At 38.4% G+C, this 18,847-nt stretch overlaps 1 protein-coding gene across 1 annotated transcript in view; it reads right to left on the minus strand.

Moving 5' to 3' along the window:
* Positions 1-16,200: 16,200 nt before the first annotated feature.
* Positions 16,201-18,847, minus strand: part of CAPS2 (calcyphosine 2) — a 40,291-nt gene continuing 37,644 nt past the window's right edge. Inside the window, 2 exon segments of the mRNA XM_052640775.1 lie at positions 16,201-16,376; positions 18,150-18,246. Coding sequence (XP_052496735.1) covers positions 16,201-16,376; positions 18,150-18,246 — 273 coding nt within the window.

Genomic DNA, 18,847 nt, shown 5'->3' on the forward strand with positions numbered 1-18,847 from the left:
AGTTTATGTGCGAGACTGAAAATTTTAAAAGGTGCTTAATTGGGCTCCAGAATCACTGCAGATGGTGACTGCAGCCATGAAATTAAAAGACGCTTACTCCTTGGAAGAAAAGTTATGACCAACCTAGATAGCATATTCAAAAGCAGAGACATTACTTTGCCAACTAAGGTCCGTCTAGTCAAGGCTTTGGTTTTTCCTGTGGTCATGTATGGATGTAAGAGTTGGACTGTGAAGAAGGCTGAGCACTGAAGAATTGATTCTTTTGAACTCTGGTGTTGGAGAAGAGTCTTGAGAGTCCCTTGGACTGCAAGGAGATCCAACCGGTCCATTCTGAAGGAGATCAGCCCTGGGATTTCTCTGGAGGGAATGATGCTGAAGCTGAAACTCCAGGACTTTGGCCACCTCATGCGAAGAGTTGACTCATTGGAAAAGACTCTGATGCTGGGAGGGATTGAGGGCAGGAGGAGAAGGGGACGGCAGAGGATGAGATGGCTGGATGGCATCACGGACTCGATGGACGTGAGTCTGAGTGAACTCCAGGAGTTGGTGATGGACAGGGAGGCCTGGTGTGCTGCGATTCATGGGGTCGCAAAGAGTCAGACACAGCTGAGCGACTGAACTGAACTGAACTGAACTGAACTGAAAGCCCTTAAATCTCAACGTGTCTCTGTCTTCAACACACCATGTTATCATTCTCAGAAGTAGCCTTCATCAGGCTCAGTCATTTTTTGTGGTTGGAACTTCTGTTCCTATTCCAGGTAGAGTTGCAGCAACTTAAGGAGCGGACCTTCTTCCAGACTCCCAAGACCTGTGCTGCCACACCCTTCATCAGGTGGGAGAGGGAGCGTGGGGTCTGGAGATGGGTGGGCACAGAGGAGCATAGGGACCCTTCCCTGGGTCAGCGGCCCACCAGCGCAGCAGTCCCCCAGCAAGCACCCACTCCTCCCCTGCCTCTTCTGTCCCCTCCTCAGCTCCACAGTTGAGCTCGGTGCCACTGCCAATGCCCACCCTCTCACTGGCAGCAGCTCCTCCTGCAGACTCCGCTTTCCCAGCAACTCTTCAGCAGAAGCTGGAGCAAAATTCTTCTTGCTCAGCATATTTTTAAATTCCAAGGTAAAAAATTGCTCTTTGATTTTTCTTTTTTATAAGATCCCATTTTTGTCTCATCAACAAATAATCTTTTTTTTTTCTACTCTTGATGATATAAACTATAACTTTCTTTTGGTTCTCGGTTCCATTGATTGCTTTTGTCCACATTTCTTTTCTTCTATTTATTTTTGGCTCTGCTTCTTGAGTTGTCTTTTCTCAAATGTCCAGTGATTATCGGCACTCCTTCATGTGTGAAAATGAGAAGTTGATTGGAGGACGTGCCTAGGTGTGGGTTGGTGGAAGGTAAAAACCCAGCTGTCTAACAAAGCAGAAGCAGCCTCCTAGTCCAGCATTTTAGTATGTAGATGTTTATATAATGCGACTGTTCTTAGCATCAGCAGTCACCCCTACCTTTCCCTGTGTCTGTTGTCGCTGAATCCAGAGCTCTGTGGCGTAGTTTCTCCAGACTGCACCTGTTGCCCTGAAGGATGGGTGTGGTGAGGTAGTTCCCTGACTTCTCAGGGAAGTGCAGGGGAGCAGGCAAGTTCAACCAATTGATGTACAGGCACTAAACCAGTCAGGTCTTGTTGTAGGCATTCTGCAAGGCAAATTAGATCAGTTCTTATAGGTACTTCACCTCCTGTAGGCATTTGGATTTCTATTTCTCCTACCCAAGTCCATCACATCTCCCCCATCGTTTTGTTGTCTAAACATTTTTTGAAATCTTTCACCCATGTTGTCTTTATCCTTGTGGTTAACCCTTTTTTGATTCTTCACTGGTATTTTAGTGAAGTTTTTGGAGGGAGAGCTAACGGACAAGCTAAACTTAACTGGAAGGGCTCAGTGGTTAGCAGTCGCTATTTCTAAAACATTGGACGGTATCATAGCATGCATACGGATGGGCTGGAGGTCATACATATTGGTATATATCATTTGCCCCATTAGAATATCATTTATGACTCTACCTTCAAAGTATGGTCAAAATCTGAACACGCCAGAAGCTGTCATCCTAATTTAGTGATGTCATTTTAAACCAGGACACTACCATCTGTCATGCGGACTGAAACAGTGTAGCAGATGAGAAAAGCCAATCTGGATTTATCCTGACTGCCTGAAATCTGCCCAATAGCTGACTTCAGCTCCAAGTTATGCCTGCTAGCCTTCAGAGGAGAGGACCTACTAAGGCTTGAACTGTTCAATGAGTACCATACCTAGCAGTCATTTCACGGAATAGGCTCTCAATTTCCCCCCAGATTTAAATCTGACCTAACATTCATTTCCTGCCTTACTATGTGCTCACCAGCCCCTTAACTCCCTTTCATTTCTGCCTTCTATAGAAGGGATACAGACCACTGACAACCATGTATTCTATGGCAAGGGAAAGAGTGTGGAATATAAAATGGAAAAGTCTCTTTAATGCAAGAAAAGATCTTTAATACATGAGCCTTCACTGACAAGAACAATCTCGGTTGATGTTTTGTGGGTTTGTCAAAATACATGCAGTAAACTTTCATTGAGTAACCAGCCTTCTCTTGCTGATTGTGTAAATACCGTTCCTCAGCAAACCCATAAAGAAAGATGGGAATCCCATCATCCTGAGAGGAGGTAGCTGGTCCAGTACTAAGATTAGGAACTTAGCCTTGAACAGTTGACCACAAGTTCAATTAATGCAGCTGGCAGAATGGTCCTGGGAGCACATGAAATACCACTTTCAAGCCTACCAGAATAATTTGGGAATGCTTCAGAGTGAGCTTGTATATATATATATATATGTATGTATATGATTTTATTTATTTAATGTAGTTGTTTATTTTTGACTGCATGGGGTCTTCGTTGCTGTGCAGGGGCTTTCTCTGATTGTGGGCGAGCGGGCGCCACTCTTCACTGCGTGCACAGCTTCTCATTGCAAGGGGTTCCCTTGTTGAGCAGCGTGGGCTCTAGACGCTGGGGCCTCAGTATTTGCAGCGCTGCAGGCTTGGTAGTTGTGGCATGCAGGCTCCAGAGCACAGGTTCAGTAGTTGGGGCATGTGGGCTTAGTTGCCCTGTGGCATGTGGGATCCTCCTGGACCAGAAATCGAACCCGTGTTCCCTGCATTGACTGGCAAATTCCTATTCTCTGCACCACCAGGGAAGTCTAGGGGCTTTTTTGAAAAACAATGGACACAAGTGAAAATGCACGCCCCCCTCCATTTTTACCCCCAATTTTTCTAACCACAAGAGAGACCTGCCAACAATTAGGTTACGCCCATTCTCAACCACCTGAACTCTTTTTCCAAGAATCTTAAAATTCATCGTGTATACCACTGACCCCATCTTGTCCCAAGCTACCTACTACACCATCAGTACCTCATATTTTTCAATCTTCTCTTTTACCTTATCATTTTTATGTAGTAACCTTGTTTTATTCTCATAAATGCTTTTTGCCTTACTTTATTTTGCCCAATATTAATTCGGCCAGATTAACTTTTTTGAATGGTATATGTTTCCTCACCCATTTCTGTGTAATTTTGTCTTAGGTGATTAGTTATTTAATTTGGGTGTCCGTTATAAGCAGAATGTGCCTAAAATTTTTATTCTTGTTATTCAGTGTGATAAAAATCTGCCTGGTAAAATTAGCCCAATTGTATTTATTATGGTTACTACTATATTATGATTTTATTACAATCCTATTTTGTGGTTTCTATTGTTTTTGTTTTTTTTTCGGCTTCTCTTCATTTTACATTTTATTCTATAGCATAGTAAAATTAAAGTTCTCATTAATTTAAAAGTCACACATTTCAAAACTAATGATTCTGTTTATCCAAAGTTTTTCTTAGATTTCTTCCCTACTTATCTTCCATTTGATAAATATTGTTTAACTGTTTTATTTTTTATTGGGGTATACCTGATTAACCAACAATTTTGTGATAGTTTCAGCTGAATAGCAAAGTGACTCAGCCATACATATACACGTATTCATTCTCCCCCAGTCTCCCATCCCCTCCAGGCAGCTGCATAACATTGAGCAGAGTTCTGTGTTCTACAGTAGGCCCTTGTTGATTATCCATTTTAAATATAGCAACGTGTATATGTCCATTCTTATGTTTTCTTTTTTCTGTGATGATTTTTAAAGCTGTAGATTGCATTTTTATTCTTTTTGGTGACGTCAACTAAAACGTTGACATGAGTATTTCACTTTAATTTTTAGCAAAATTTAATGGTATTTTTACCTCTACCCCAACCGATCATGTCATCTTTCACAATCCCTTCCCACACAATTGTTGTTTAGAATTTTCATTTTATTATTTTAAATGCACATACAAATAACTTTTTATCGTCCATTAAGTTATTTTAATATTTTGTCATTTGCTCACATTTGGAGCAGAAGAGATGAACTGCCTTTGAGTGGAAGCCCTTTAATCTATGAACACGTGTAAGTCTCTCCCCGCTATTCTGAGGAGTTCCAGTGCTGTCAGCAGATTCTCAAAGGGGAATGTTATTGAAAGATTAAAATTCACTCACCTTTAGCATAAACTCCAAGTCCCTTTATAAGGCATGCAAGACTATCCAGGACCTGCTCTTACCAATCCCTCTGGCCTTCAGTCACTCCTTGTTGGACCAGTCAAATTCCAGCCAAAGTAAACTGGGAACACACACACACACACCCCACCTCCTAGGCGGGCCCTTACTTCTGTGCATCTGCTCTTGCCTTTCTCTTCCACGCTTCTCCCATCCCTGCCCCGATACTCACTGACTCTCCTCGTCCTTTAAGAAGTATCTCTGGGTTCAATTCCTGTAAGCATTTTCCTCTGGTTAGCCACCACCATCACAGGGCTGGGGCTTCCATAGTTCCTGACATTTTATAGTTTGGTTTATATTATACAACACAGCTGTTTCCCATGTGAGATAGTCACACAAGTGTAGAAACTCCGTGATTTGTGTTTGCGCACCCTCAGTGCATAGCACAGTGCCTGACATACAGTAAGCACTCAGTATAAACCTGCTGAAGAAAGTAACAAGAACCATGGGCCTGCTTAAGGGTAAAAAGCAATTAGGCTAAACACTTTGAATTAAGATTAGTGTTGATCTATAGCTTCAGAATTAGCCAGCCATAAGGAACACCAGTGAGACTCTTGAGGAAGAAACTAGAATTCAGTGATTTAGTTGGAAAATGATGCTCTGCAGGGATTGGACAAAATAAATGTGTATGTAAACATACACACAAGGCATATGTTTTTATTCCATTTTTCTAAAAGAGGACTTCTGACCGAGTCCTGAGGAAAAGCTTACTCAGAAGATACAATTGATAGGTCCTAACCTGGGGATGGGACAGTGGAGCTTTCAGAGTAACAGAGGAAACCTGGGAAACAATAATCTGACTTCACTGAGAAAGATCTTTAAGCCAAGGAAAGGACTACCATTGCAGTCCAGCCTTAAAATATGCAAAGAAAACTCCAATAGTAGAGCCAAATTGATAATCATTATAATATAAAATTCTGAAATTAAAAATAACCAAAGTGAGAAATGGGAAAATTAGAAAATCTCCAGTGTTAAATGAACAAGCTGAAGTCAATACTGGGATATGTCCTAATAAAAGTCTTACATTTCAAGGAAGAAAAAAAAGAATTCTCTAAACTTGAAAAGCAGGAGAACAGTAAACAGCTTCCTACCAGAAAACCAAATTGAAGAGTGCTTCGGACTACCAAAGACAGTGGACGGATGTCTCCAAAAGTCTAAAGAGAGAGCAGGTGACGTAAGACTCCAATCTTAAGGTGTCCCTACTGCTTGGTGACTATCGGAGCCATGCTGAAAGAGACCACCTAGGATACTGATGACTGAATGTTACACGGAGACTCAAAAGCTACATCTGTAGATGTCTTATAAACTGACTACTCACTTCAGCGATTCCTAAATAACAAAGAGGAGAAGATAAAAGTGATCACTTAAAAGGGTGAGAAGGAAACATTCAGAAGGAGAAGTCGGTGTGGAATTTAAGTAGCTCTAGTCATTTTTGTAACATAACTTACAAAAATGTCAGCTCTTCACAAAGAAATCATAAAAAATATGACAGGACAGACAAATAAATATATGATATAAAAATGATCTGGAACTCATGTACACCCACGGTGGATTCATGTCAATGTATGGCAAAACCAATACAGTATTGTAAACTAAAATAAAATTTAAAAAATAAAGAAATAAATAAAATGTTTTATCTGAAAAGATAAATAAATAAAAATGATCTGAAAGTATTGGGATTATTGAGGTAGATAAAATTTTAGTATTATGTCAGTGAACAAATATTTATTTTGTATTTATGCTCCAGACACAAAGCCAGGAACTGTGCCAGACAATGAGAATATAGTAATGAACAATTAAAAATGTCAATTGTCTTCTTAAGGAAGATAACTGATTTAGACAATACCAGTGGCAAAGTGATATAAAGCGTAAAGAGAATGTTATGGACGGTATAAAAAAAAGGAGTCCTAATATTTCTGACATTACGGATGAAACCTGAAAGTGGTTTTTAAATTGTTCACAAGAAATTTCAGAAATAGATTAGTCACCTTCTAAATGATACTAAAATACAAAAGAAAAACATAGATAGGAAATGCATCAAAACTTAGCCCCTGCCTTCCAGCCTTCATGGCCTTAGGTTGCTCCATTTCAACTTGTTTATGTATCGTCTTATCTTTTCCCCTTTTTCATGACACACACACACACACTTATTTTTTCTATATGTTGGCAATCACAGTTATTATAATCATTGACTTCTGGATCTGCAGTATCCAGGACCCATAAGCCTGCTTGAGGACAGAAAGCATTTTTTGTTTGTTTGTTTGTGTTGTTTTTAATATAAATTTATTTTAATTGGAGGCTAACTACTTTACAATATTGTATTGGTTTTGCCATATATTGACATGAATCCACCATGGGTATACATGTGTTCCCCATCCTGAACCCCTCTCCCACCTCCCTCCCCATCCCATCCCTCTGGGTCATCCCAGTGCACCAGCCCTGAGCACCCTGCCTCATGCATCATCAAACCTGGGCTGGCGATTCGCTTCACATGTGATAATATACCTGTTTCAATGCCATTCTCTCAAATCATCCCACCCTCGTCCTCTCCCACAGAGTCCAAAAGACTGTTCTATACATCTGTGCCTTTTTTGCTGTCTCACATGTGGGGTTATCATTACTACCTTTCTAAATTCCATATATATGCGTTAATATACTGTATTGGTGTTTTTTTTTTTTTTCTGGCTTACTTCTCTCTGTATAATAGGCTCCAGTTTCATTCACCTCATTGGAACTGATTCAAATGTATTCTTTTTAATGGCTGAGTAATATTCCACTGTGTATATGTACCACAGCTCAGAGAGAATTTTTTTTTCTACTTTGTACCATGAAGATCTAGCATAGGAAAACCCTTCCTTCTTGGTCTCAGTAGAAACTCCGTATTTACTCTTCCACCCCAGGTTGGCCCATATCCATTATAATCTCCTTAGACTCCCCCTGAGCTTCCCTGGTGGTTCAGGCAGTAAAGAATCTGCCTGCAGTACAGGAGACTGGGGTTCAGTTCCTGGATAGGGAAGATCCTCTGGAGAAGGGAACGGCTACCCACTCCAGTATTCTGGCCTGGAGAATTCCATAGACAGAGGAGCATAGCAGGCTAAAGTCCATGGGGTTACAAAGAGTCAGACATCACAGAGCAACACACACACATACATCCCACTCCAGATGGAAGTTTAGATCCTGAATGGAGTTGTTGGCAGTTCTACTTCAGATCTTGGAACAATAAAAACAAAGCTTGCTTCTCTTCTTGGAGTAGGACTGGAGGGATCTCATCTATTCTTTTTTGTATCTTATAAGAATAAGAACCAAGCATAAATTATTATCTCCACAAATTATGTTATATTTATCTGAGTCATTGGTGAGATTGTTAGAGGAAATAAAATATTTTCAGCAAGAAAATTACATGATACTTAATCTAAGACCATAATAAATAAACTCACTAGTTGCCAGAACTAACATAATATAATGAGTAACTGCTACAGTGGTAAAATACATGTTCTGCAAGGTTTTACATTACTCTTCAATTTGGTGATCTTTCATAAAGTATAACATTTTAGAGTCTATGTATCACACATTCTATCAGGTAACTTTCTACTACACAACTGAAATCACAGACATATCATCTCTGTTTCCTCCTTTAGTGTCTCCAGAGAATTTTATAAACTGTTGCCATGTTAATTAAATCCCCTGAATACTTGACAAAATGGTTTTAATATCCTTGCTTTATTCAAAGTTTGACATGAAAGTGAAGGTGAAAGTCATTCAGTCCTGTCTGACTCTTTGTGACCCCAAGGCTATACAGTCCATGGAATTCTCCAGGCCAGAATACTGAAGTGGGTAGCCATTCCCTTCTCCAGGGGATCTTCCCAACCCAGGGATCAATCCCAGGTCTCTGGCATTGCAGGCAGATTTTTTACCAGCTGAGCCACCAGGGGAGCCCAAGAATATGGGAGTGAGTAGCCTATCCCTTCTCCAGGTATCTTTCTGACCCAGGAATGGAACTGGAGCCTCCTGCATTGCAGGCAGATTCTTTACCAGCTGAGCTATCAGGGAAGCCAAAAAATTAACCCCAAAACTTAGCAGCTTAAAGCAACCATTTTATTTTGTTCACAAAGTTATGGATCAATTATACCTCAAAAAATCTGAAATTTAGAAAAAAAAAATGGAAGCACTAAAGCTGGGTGGTTCTCATTTGGAGTTCATCATATAAATATAGTGAGATGGGCCTGAAATCAACCCAAAATGACTCCCTCACCTGGCAGATAATTGATACCTGCTCCTGGCTGGGAACGCAGACCTGGCTATTGATTACAGCATCTGCATTTTGCCTCTGCGATTCTTCAGTCTCACGTAGTCTGACTTTTTACCTTGTGGTTTAAAAGTATCAACAAACATGGCAGAAATTAGGTGACTGTTTCTTGCCTAATCTGAGAAGTAATACTGTATTAATGCAGCCAAAAACATTGTTACAAAGAAGTAACAAGTTATCCAGAACCAAGAAGAGGGGAAAAGGATCCCATTTCCTGATGTGAAATCAAATTCACTATGTAAGAACACTGTATGGGATGACATATTATTGCAGGCATCTTTGGAAAAAATCACTTATAGAATTACAAACAATTGTCTTAATGTAACACATCAAGCATATTAGGAATGTTGCCTAAAGTCTCTATGGATATAAAATTAGTCTTCCAAATGTGTGTTAGTCACTCAGTCATGTCCAGCTCTTTGTGACCCCATGGACTGTAGCCCTCCAGGCTCTTCTGTCCATGGTGTTCTCCAGGCAAGGATACTGGAATGGGTTGCCATTTCCTTTTCCAGGGGCTCCTCCCAACCCAGGGATTGAATCCCGGGTCTCCTGCATTGAAGGCAGATTTTTTTACCATTTGAACCACCAGGGTATTTTATTACTGATCACTAAATAATTGATAGCCTTAATACAAGATTTTTAATTTCATTCATTGACTGATCAAGGAAGGGAATTGATAATAATGAGAAGTTTATTAGATATAGGAGTAAATGGTGACATACAAATTATTTCTACCCATGATGTACATCTCTTTAAAAGAATAGCTCTTTTTAAAAAGGTGAAAAAAACAGCTTTTAAGATTGCCATTAGGGATTAATCAGAAAAAATTAAGGAAAACTTTGATTACTTAATTTCAAGCAAGAAAACAAAGGAATTATATGTTACATTTGTCTGCTAGATTGTGCTAAATACTGTATCTAGGTATGTATTTACATTTACATCTTTAATTATATCCAATTGTAAGAAGAAGTAGAGACTCAGTGATACTAAATTGCTTCCCAAAGTCCTATAGCTGATTTAGACCAGGGCTCAAGTTTGAAGGCAGTATTGAGACTTTAAAGCTTGTGCTCTTTCCACATCATTTGTATTACAATATTACTGTAAGCACATACTTTTCCTTAATTTAGTGGTCATCTGAATCCTTCTCCCATATTACTATTCTTCGACAACTTAAAAGTTCTACAAGAATCTCTTCAACTGCTGGATAAGTGTGCAACTTTGATAAGTGATTTCCTTGAATTGCAGTCATTTGTTTCACATTGGCTTTCTCATCATCTAAAACTCTCAAAAAACTCAACAGAGAGTTACAAAGGTGAGGAATCTTCATTTATATATAAATGCGTTCAGCCATGGTTCAGAAATCCCATTCTAACTTGATAAAAAGAATCCTTAAACACAAATCCTTAAATACATGATTGTTTTCTCCTTGCATAAAATTTTTCACAGAGAGGTAATTTTTTCATTTAAATGCTTCCAGATAATTTTGTATACCCAAAAACTATACAAATCAGCTTATATGAGTTATTAAAGAGAGAAATCTGACAATGTGTATCCACTAATACTTTCATAAAATCTCCATGACTAAATTTCCAAAACCTTTGCTGTTTCAGTTTTTATTGATATATAGAACCTTTTAACTGCCATCTCAATAATACCTTAATAAGCGAGTATTTTCAGAATGGTGTGTTATTATTAACATTATTCCCCTGGAATGACATAGACAGCTCTTCCATGCTCTACTGTGCCTCGTTTATGCTTGTGCTAGTAATCATGAATTAGAATTTTAACTCTACTGTTTCCAGCATTATGCCATGCCATGTTTGTGTCTGTGGTGCTTACTGCCATGTCTGACCAAGAACTGCAGCTGTCAACTGACAGCTAATTTAGGAGTAGCTAGTTTAGTTGCACACAAGTAATAGATTCTTTGTAGTAACTCTGACGTCCCCTCCCTCCCTCAAATCTTTGAGGTTGGTGAGAACTAGCTATTCCTTCTATCCTCACCATCCAATTACAATGAAATAAATTTCAGAGTAAATTCCGCCACATGTACAGATGTTTATTAATGAGCACATCTTAGCAAGGAGGCACAGATAGATTCCACAGCCTCTTCTGTAAACTCAGTGAAATTCCAGCAGCCTGCCCTTTCGGGAACTCCAGTCAACGTTACACCTGAAAGGCACACCAGAGGAAGCGGCAGCAACACTCCAGGGAAGGGATCTGGTTACCGGATCTTTAACAACCGGTCAGTCCAAAGTCGTTCTGATCCCCAGGTGGAGACAAGACCATTTCGGCTTCTCACAAGAAGGTGCTTTCATGAATAAAACGCATTGTATTTAGGAGGCTAATTATCTAGGGAATATAATAGCTTCTGAGCAGTGAGGCCTTGTTGATGAAGTGCAGTCTATGCATTCTTTATTAAGGAAACTTACTGCTCCAATAACTGAATTTTTCAGGAAACTGCACATTCATACTATTTACATGGTCTGTGCTAAAATGTTACTGCAAAAATTTTCAAAAATAAGAACCATTAAAAGTTTAGCTCAGTTCAGTCACTCAGTCATGTCCAACTCTTTGCATCCCCATAGAGTACAGGACGCTAGGCTTCCCTGTCCACCAACTCCCAGAGCTTGCTCAAACTCATGTCCGTCGAGTCGGTGATGCCATCCACCCATTTCATCCTCTTTTGTCCCCTTCTCCTCCTGCCTTCAGTCTCTCCCAGCATCAGGGTCTTTTCCAGTGAGTCAGTTCTTTGCATGAGGTTGCCAAAGTACTGGAGCTTCATCTTCAACATCATTCCTTCCAATGAACATCCAGGGCTAATCTTTAGGATGGACTGGTTTAATCTCCTTGCAGTCCAAGCGACTCTCAAGAGTCTTCTCCAACACCACAGCTCAAAAGCATCAGTTCTTCAGCACTCGGCTTTCTTTATACTCCAACTCTCACATCCATACATGACTACTGGAAAAACAATAACTTTGATTAAATGGATCTTTGTTGGCAAAGTGATGTCTGTGCTTTCTAATATGCTGTCTAGGTTGGTCATAGCTTTTCTTCCAAGCAGCAAGCGTCTTTTAATTTCATGACTGCAGTCACCATCTGCAGTGAATTTGGAGTCCAAGAAAATAAAGTCTTTCGAGGTTTCTATTGTTTCCCCATCTATTCCCCACTAACAGTTGCTACTTACTGAATCTCACATGTATCCTGTCAAGAGATTTTGATTTAACACCAACCACAGGTCAGACACTGTGCTAGACACCAGGGTCATAATGCTGATTAAGATATGGTTTTTATCCTCAAGGATCTTACAAACTAGTGGGAGAAATACAAGCAAAGTAATTGCTATAGTATAAAGTGGTAAATGCCAGATTAAAGGCATCCAGGGGGCCAACGGGATCCCGAAGAAGAGCAACCACATCAGACTCAAAAGTCTGTCTGATTGTAGCTTCTACAAGAGATGGTTCTTGAGGTAGTCTATGAGCTAATTGGGATGCATTGAGTGGAATAAATAATTTTGGACAAAAGTATTATAGCAGAGCAGTTCTGAAAGAAGAGAAGTTTGAAAGCTCACAGCTCACAGTTTTAAAACTGTACATGGTTCAGAATGGCTGGAGGGTCATGGAGAGTGAGCGGAGTGGAAAGAGAGGAGCTCAGGGGACAAGGTCAGTGAGGTTTACATGTTAAGGTAAGGAGTCGGAACTTTCCTGAAAGATACGGAGTACAGGGAAGGGTTTTAATCATCTACAGTTTAGAAAGATCATTCCAACAGTAATGCGTAGGATGGATGGAAGTAAGATTGGGAAGGGACAGTTGATGAGGGGGTATGTGGTAAAAGCTTCAGCAAAGGCATGAGCAATGGAGAATAATGAAAGGGGCAGATTCCAAAGAAGGAAACCAGAGGACTTGAGACTGAGTGGATATACAGTGTGAGAAAAACTTAGACTATCCCTGCCTCGGGCAACTGTATGGATGGTGTTACACAATAGGTGTAAATGACTGAATGAAGAAATGATCAAAGGAACAGTGACTCCAATGTGAAGCATTTACTCTCGACTTTAGGACGACATCCAGGGCTTCCCACGCAGCACCAGTGGTAAAGAACCCGCCTGCCAGTGCAGGAGACATAAGAGATGTGGGTTCAGTCCCGCAGTCAGGAAGATCCCTGGAGGAGGGCATGGCAACCCACTCCAGTATTCTTTCCTGGAGAGTTCCATGGACAGAGGAGCCTGGTGGGCTGCAGTCCATGGGGTCGCAAAGACTCGGACACAACTGAAGCGACTTAGCAAGGACGGATGAAGACATCCAATAAATAAGTTGTCCTTAGGAGTCATAGAAACATCAAAATGGGAAGCAGGGATGAGAGCTTTCTGTTTTATCAGTTACTAAAACAATCCACTGGGTTCTCCTTCTCTTGCATGGCTTCCGGTATTACAGGCTCAGGTCCTTGTACTTCTTTAAGCACTTTCACTGCTGATGCTTACTCTCGCTGGTCAACCTAATAGTGATTATAACTTGTCACAGTATATATTTTACTTTGCAAGCTCTATAATCTCATAAATACATGTTAAATAATCTGTAGTTAGCATAGCTCACTTTACACAATTTTCTCTTGAAGTATGGACAGGTTAGATTTAGAAATCGAAAGTCATTGATCAACTAAGATGTGTTTTACAGCAGCATCACATTATGAATGATTCTAAGTGACTCACCCTGTGCAGAATCACGGGTTCACTAAGCACATATACTCATATACTATATTTAAAACAGGAACATACACTTTTATCTATACTCCATCCCAGTTGCTCTATCATACAATGTATATTCTTTTCTATTTAAATATAGCTAAACATTCCTAAATAACATCTCTTTTCTAATAAAATGTAAATTTCCCTGAAAATTCTATAAAACTTTAAGTGTAAGAATAGAAACAGTAAAATCAAGATATAGAATTCAATAAACAGTATGGTTAACTGGAAAATCAATTCTATACCACCAACAAGTAACTAACCTTTTAAAGATCTTGAGAACAGTGAAATACATTTAACTATAAACTTCATGTAAAATCATTATAACATATAACAATATTTTAAAGTTTATCAAGAGATTTTTTAGAATATAAAGCCTATATTTTAAAATATAATGTCAGAAGTCAGTTATTATGCTATGGATGTTTGAAAATGTAATTTCTATTAAATGCTCTTCTATGATATTGAATACTGAATAGTAGATTTTACTATACCAAAGCCAAAGAAGAATGTAGACAATGGGACAAAAGCAGAATGATTTATTGTGCCACCAACTATAATTTAACAAAATATGTCAAATAACATATTGAATATGTATTTTTATAGCTTTATATGGAAATAACAGTGTAAAATAATAAGAAATTAACTATAAAAAGTTACATCCCTTAAATATAGGAATCACAAATATTCAGAGAATCACATGAATATTTATATTAAGAGGTTAGAGGTTTATTTAAGAATAGGCTGTCCTATTGGTATGTTAAACCCTAGAAGAATCCTAATTTATAGGGTTTTAAGTGACTACAGTTGGATAAATTTTTCCAAGATAAAGCATGTGACTCAAAAATAGTGTTACAGACTTATTTCTGTCAAAACATCTTCCACCATATTGTTTTAATTGAAATAACCTAACTGAAAAAAATTCCAAGGAATAAATAATTTAGCTAGTGAAAAAAGCACTGAAATACTTATGCATACTTTGTTTCTGATTATTCAGCAGAAAGTTTTAATACCTCCTTGAATCCTGAAAAAGTACTACTTTAAATTTATGGAGTTCACACACATCACATTTCTGATAATGTAGCCAAGGGTATAGATGAATGTAGTTATATGCCAAAATTTATTTTTTATAAAGTATGTATTTCATTTTGAACCACTTCGTATTTTGCTTGACAGTTTTTTTAAATCTGTTATCTTAATATATAAAATTTTAAATTATAAACTTGAAAACAACTCTATAAAGTTCTTCTTCTCTCTGTATATCCCAGAAGTGAGAAACATAGAAGAATTCAGAAAGAATGATTGCATCTAACTTTTAAATATTTATTTAGAAAAAAAAAATGTTTCAGTTGTTTAGTATACCAAAAGAGATACTACTTAGAATAGCATACATTCATTTTAGGACACAAATGAACTTTTTACAATTTGGTTAAGGGTTATTAAGTTATCCCTTAGTCCATATAAGTGATAATACACTTTTTAAAATCTTTATTTGATATTCAAAGAAAATATTTCTCAGTGATGTATTGCTTCTAGTTAAATAATACAGATAATAAGAATTACACAGATTAAAAACTGCACAGTTAAAAACAGAATAAAAGAACAGATAGAACTGGTCACTAGAATAATTACATTGTGCTCTATTGAACAAACAATAGTACATGATTTGGGAGACAAGAAATCATAAGACAGTGCTTAAATAAGCATTTTTGATGTAACCTCCATCATTCTAAATATTCATGTTACAGAAAATATCTATAATCACACTGCATGGAAAATTTCTTTTGCATATCCTTTAATTCATTTAACATTTTCAGAAGTTTGAAGCAAGCTGAATTAATCCAGTCTCATAGGCTTTGGGCCTAAGTCTAGTTCACCAAATTGAGAATGGTATCAATTACATTTTGGGGAATAGGTAGCAAAAAAATCAATGGGCAAGAAACTTGGTTTCACACCTGCTTTCCTATTGTTTGATACAGATGTTACTTTCCTATGAAGGCTAATAAAAATGACCTCTAAAATATATTCAAGATAAGTAATAAATCAAAAAGACAGATCAATGAAGTGAAGTCACGTCACTCAGTCGTGTCCGACTCTTTGCAACCCCATGGACAGTAGCCTACCAGGCTCCTCCATCCATGGGATTTTCTAGGCAAGAGTACTGGAGTGGGCTGCCATTTTCTTCCGCAGGGGATCTTCCCAACCCAGGGATCGAACCCCAGTCTCCTGCACTGCAGACAGACGCTTTACCGTCTGAGCCACCAGGAAAACCAGAAAGACAGCTCGTTGGAAACTTATAAACAGGTGAGCACAGGCCTGCGTGTGTGTGACTATACATATGCCCTTCCATCTGTCCTTCTGAACACTTCTCCTTCCAAGCCCAGCTTCTTTAAGAGCACAACAAACAAACAGAATAAAGAGAATCATAGAGATCTACATTCTGGTGTTTGATACTTCACATTCATCTCTCCTTGCTTAGTGCTGGTGACATATTCATTTAAAAAACTAAATCCCCCAAGGAGTACATAAGACACTGACAAAATCTTCATCATCTACTATCCCTATACTTAGACCTTCATAGTAATCTTCAAATTCACCATATGATACCTCATCAGACTTGCTGCAGGCATTTTTTAACGTCTCTAGAAAAGATGCTTTGATTTCTTCCTCTGTGGAGTGTCCTGTAAAATAGTACTGACTATGAAACCATGTCCTTAAAAGTCCAGTAAAATAGCTGATGATAATTACTTAAGTCACCTGATGAAATCTTTTCAGCAATTTGAAATCTTATGTCAAACTACCCATCAATTTATTTGAACATTTACTTGCATGGACTAGAATTTAATGATGGAGACTTAACTATATATTTGATGCATCTTTTAAAACAGTCTGATAGGGTGTATCCTATATATGTATGGGCAAAATAACAGTTACTACTGTAGATATTTTTGTATTTGTTTATGTTTTAGAGAACTCAGTTTCATTCCCATTAGAAGTGAGGAAAGAAGAAACCAATTTCTATGATATACAGGCTGTTAACACAGTAATGCAATGTGTGAAAGGCATTAGTTACTTTATGAAGCAGTTACTCATAACTGCAACTAGAAAATATTACTAGGATTCATGATTCAGAGGCCTATGAACATCTTTGCTGGAAGAACTTTCAGTTGATTAAATCATTCTAGTTTAATCTCTGACATTAAGTAGGCTATTTCTACTGGTGGGTTATATTGAACATGTTTAGTTTTAAATTATGCTGCTGCTAAGCTGCTTCAGTCATGTCCGACTCTGTGCGACCCCATAGATGGCAGCCCACCAGGCTCCCCCATCCCTGGGATTCTCCAGGCAAGAACACTGGAGTGGGTTGCCATTTCCTTCTCCAGTGCATGAAAGTGAAAAGTGAAAGTGAAGTCGTTCAGTCATGTCCAACTCTTAGCATGGACTGCAGCCTACCAGGCTCCTCCGTCCATGGGATTTTCCAGGCAAGAGTACTGGAGTGGGGTGCCATTGCCTTCTCCGAATTTTAAACTATAGGAAGATGCTATTGAGAATCACATATGTAAAAAAAACTGTAATTCTTTAGTTTGCTATTTTAAGTGAGAGGAAAGAACATCTACGTCATCCCTTCTTAAAATTCATTGTTTAACTTAGAACAATAAGCTATTTAAATAAGTATCTCTGATTGTCTTATGACTGGTTAAAGGGAAGGAGTGATTTCAGCTTAACTACCTTTTTCTTTAAGCAATTTTTGTATTTTCAAATTCTGGTAGACATATGTATGTTTATTCCCTTATTCTGCCTTAAATCTTCAACCATAAGCAGACAATAAAACTCAAAGGACTTGCTCATGTAATTATCTGTTCTCTCAACATATTGTGCTATAACTCAAGTTCGTCGCTATCTCAACAGGAAATAGTTAACTCAATTATAAACGTAAGTGAAAAAACAGGTACAAATAATAGACCTATGAATTTTTAAATGAAGAAGCTCTCACATTTCTGGTTTAAAAAATAAATATTTCCTCTGTTATTGGCCTCAAGTCCATGCTATAAATTAATATCGTTCATAGATACACTATTATTAACTCACATTTTTGAAATCTAATGCATTTTTTCTTTGTTTAAATTTATTTATTTTCATTGGAGGCTAATTACATTAAAATATTGTGGCGGTTTTTGCCATACATTGACATGAATCAGTCACAAGTGTACATGTGTCCCCCATCCCGAACCCTCTCCCCACTCCGTCCCCATCCCGTCCCTCCGGGTTGTCCCAGCACACCAGCTTTGACTGCTGTTTCATGCATCAAACTTAGACTGGTCATCTATTTCACGTATGACAATATATATGTTTCAACGCTATTCTCTCAAATCATCCCACCCTTGTCTTCTCCCGCAGAGTCCAAAAGTCTATTCTTGACATCTGTCTAATGCATTTTGACTTATAGTAGTTACCTGAAATTACTTGAGGATGCATCTTTGCACAATAACATTTTCTTATGTCTATAATAGACACACTGCCTGTTTTGTTAAAATCCAGTTTCATAAAGGCCTAAATAAAGAGAAAAGTGTTATTTTTTCCTATGAAATCATTAGAACCTAATTTTCCATTCTGCAGTAGGCTATTTTTGAGCTCTAAACAGAGCAGTTTAAAGTACTAAACTGGAATATGAAGGGAGCATCATGAATACAGGGAAAAAGATACTGGAGCAAGATATTAGGTGACCTGCACTTAAGCATTAGTTCTACGACTTTCTAGCACCCTGACCTTGCAAAAGTAACTTAACCTCTGTTACCCTGGCTTTCCTCTTTTCAACACTGAGGAGTTGGGTAAAAACCACACAGTAAAGAATCTGCTGCAATGCAGGAGATGAGGGTTTGATCCCTGGGTCTAGATTATCTCCTAGAGAAGGGAATGGCAACCCATTCCAGTATTTTTGCCTGGAGAATCCCACGGACAGAGGAGCATGGCAGGCCACAGGCCACGGAGACGCAGAGTCAGACATGGCTAGTGACTTAAGCATACCCGCACACTAGGAGTCACGTGAAGTTGATAAATGGCTGGGACTATTTTGATTCAAAAAGTAAACTCGAAATATCCTATCACTAAAATCAATGAGAAAATGAAACGATTTTTTAAATGGATTTTGTTG

This window comes from Budorcas taxicolor, chromosome 5, assembly GCF_023091745.1.
Source record: "Budorcas taxicolor isolate Tak-1 chromosome 5, Takin1.1, whole genome shotgun sequence".
In the NCBI taxonomy this organism is placed as follows: Eukaryota; Metazoa; Chordata; class Mammalia; order Artiodactyla; family Bovidae; genus Budorcas; species Budorcas taxicolor.